Here is a 2,100-nt window from a genome sequence, read left to right on the forward strand (position 1 = left end):
AAAAATCTGGGCTTTTCATCTAATTCATTACTAGCGAGCTTTTTATTCCTTTTTTGATTTTTACATGGAAAAGACCTGGTGTCAGGGAGGCGTTCGGACTATGGTTCCCCCTGCCGAACGAATACGTTCGGAGGATCGATCCCATCGTACCGAACAATCGTTCAGTCTGGGAGGTGCCCAGGTCGAACATGTGCTGCTGATAGTTCGGTCTGGGAAGGTGCCCAGGCCGAACATGTGGTACTTATCAGCGCCCAATAATAAAGGCAGCAAGTTTGCCAAAGAAAAACAAGACTCCATGGGTCATGGCTGTCGTAGCAAAGATCCCCATCGGATCTAGGGGCCATTAATCAGCCAAAAGGAAAGTCCAAAGCTGGTCCCGAACACAGCTATGTGTGTATAGATGGAACAAACTATTCTCATTTGGCACCTCCAAACTTTCATAATTTGCCTGTTGCCCAGTGTTATGTCAGTGAAGCTCCGCCGCTCCGCCACTGCGTCAGACCAATACCAATCAGCTGGCCTGGATGTCTTGGCCAACCTCGACGGAGCTCCGACGGGCCGTCAGCACGTCCATGAGCCGGCCAACATCATCGTACGAAGATCCGCCCTTCTCCACCGCGCGCCTTGCCTTCTCACCTAGGTCCTTGGCCTTCTTCTGGATGGCGTCGCTCTCCATCAGCCTCTGGATGGACTCGGCGATCACCTCGCCGGCGATCACCTCGTGGGCCTCGATGCCCGACGCGTAGTCCTTGGCCCCGATGCTGACGCCCACCTTGAGCAGCTCCACCACGAGCTTCTCGTTGTTGAACTGGTCCGCGTACCGCGGCCACGTCACCATCGGCACGCCGGCGCTCACGGCCTCCAGCACCGAGTTCCAGCCGCAGTGCGTCACGAACCCGCCCAGGGCGGCGTGGCTCAGGATCAGCATCTGCGGCGCCCAGCCTCGGATTAGGAAGCCGCGGTCGCCGTGCGCTATGAGGTCCGCGAAGCCTTCGGGCATCCATTCAGCAGAGTCTTGGCCTGCGGCGGTGCCGATGACCCACACGAAGTTCACGCCTGAGAGGTCGAGGGCGCGGGCGAGCTGGTGCAGCTCCGCCGGTGCGAACTTGGTTAGTGTGCCGAAGGAGACGTACACCACCGAGCCGGCTGGCTTCGCGTCCAGCCACCGGATGCAGCTGTCCGCGTCCGGCGAGGGCGCGTCGGTGCCTCTCACAGCCATGTCCTTGCTGGCGAGCGCTACTGGCCCGACGAGCCACACACGCCGGGAGAGCGTCTTGTTGAAGTGCTCGACGTAATCCGGCTCCAGCTCGTGGAAGCTGTTGAACACCTCGCCGAAGCTCCTCTGGTCGGCGGCGTTCACGCCCTTGAAGAACTGCCACTGCCATGGCTTCTTAGCCGGGTCCATCATCTGGCTTCGCCTCAGCTCGATGCGGTGCGGCAGCCCCGGCAGGGCGACGAAGGCGTCGGGGTCGTCGGGGGCGTTCTCCAGCGGGTTGTGGCGCAGCATGCTGTCGCTGCAGGAGCGCGCGAACATGCTGCTGCCGAGGAACGCGATGCGCGGGACGCCCCGCTCCGCGGCGGCGTCGACAGACCAGTGGAAGAAGCTGTCGGACACGACAGCGTCAGTGCGGTGGTCGGCCAGGAACCGGTCGAATGGCTCCCGGAGCAGAGTCGCCGCGTGGAAGAACTTGTCGCGGTCGTCCTGGGACGAGAGGGCCGTGCCGTTCTCCACCCCCGGCGGGAGCCCGACGTCGGGGAAAGGCACGACAGCGATGTCGATGGCGGGACAGCCGGTGCCGGCGAAGGCGTCGTTGGCGCGCTTGACGGCGGAGCGGATGATGGCGGCGTTGACGGGCGTGGTGAGGATGGTGCACCTGACGCCGCGGCCGGCGAAGAGGGCGGCCATGTCGGCGATCGGAATGAGGTGGCCGGAGGCCAGGAACGGGAAGAAGAGGATGTGCAGCGGCTCGTCGTGGACAGCCATGGCTGGCGAGCTACCGCGTCCCGTGACCGACGGAGTGTACTACGGCCGGCGTGGAGGAGGAGGTCGATCGAGTACAAATGCAGATCAGACGCAAGACTCGGTGCGATTAAGACGAG

At 62.3% G+C, this 2,100-nt stretch overlaps 1 protein-coding gene across 1 annotated transcript; it reads right to left on the reverse strand.

Annotated features, from left to right (window-relative positions):
• Positions 1–307: 307 nt before the first annotated feature.
• Positions 308–2,100, reverse strand: LOC119312160 (anthocyanin 3'-O-beta-glucosyltransferase-like). Its single transcript, XM_037587898.1, has one exon. It carries the CDS (start codon positions 1,982–1,984, stop codon positions 512–514), a length of 1,473 nt encoding a protein of 490 aa, XP_037443795.1. The 5' UTR covers positions 1,985–2,100; the 3' UTR covers positions 308–511.

This window comes from Triticum dicoccoides, chromosome 5B (genome assembly GCF_002162155.2).
Source record: "Triticum dicoccoides isolate Atlit2015 ecotype Zavitan chromosome 5B, WEW_v2.0, whole genome shotgun sequence".
In the NCBI taxonomy this organism is placed as follows: Eukaryota; Viridiplantae; Streptophyta; class Magnoliopsida; order Poales; family Poaceae; genus Triticum; species Triticum dicoccoides.

What these genes read in the sequence shown, in the direction of transcription:
- LOC119312160 (XM_037587898.1), bottom strand. Translation starts at nt 1,984, where the DNA reads ATGGCTGTCCACGACGAGCCGCTGCACATCCTCTTCTTCCCGTTCCTG.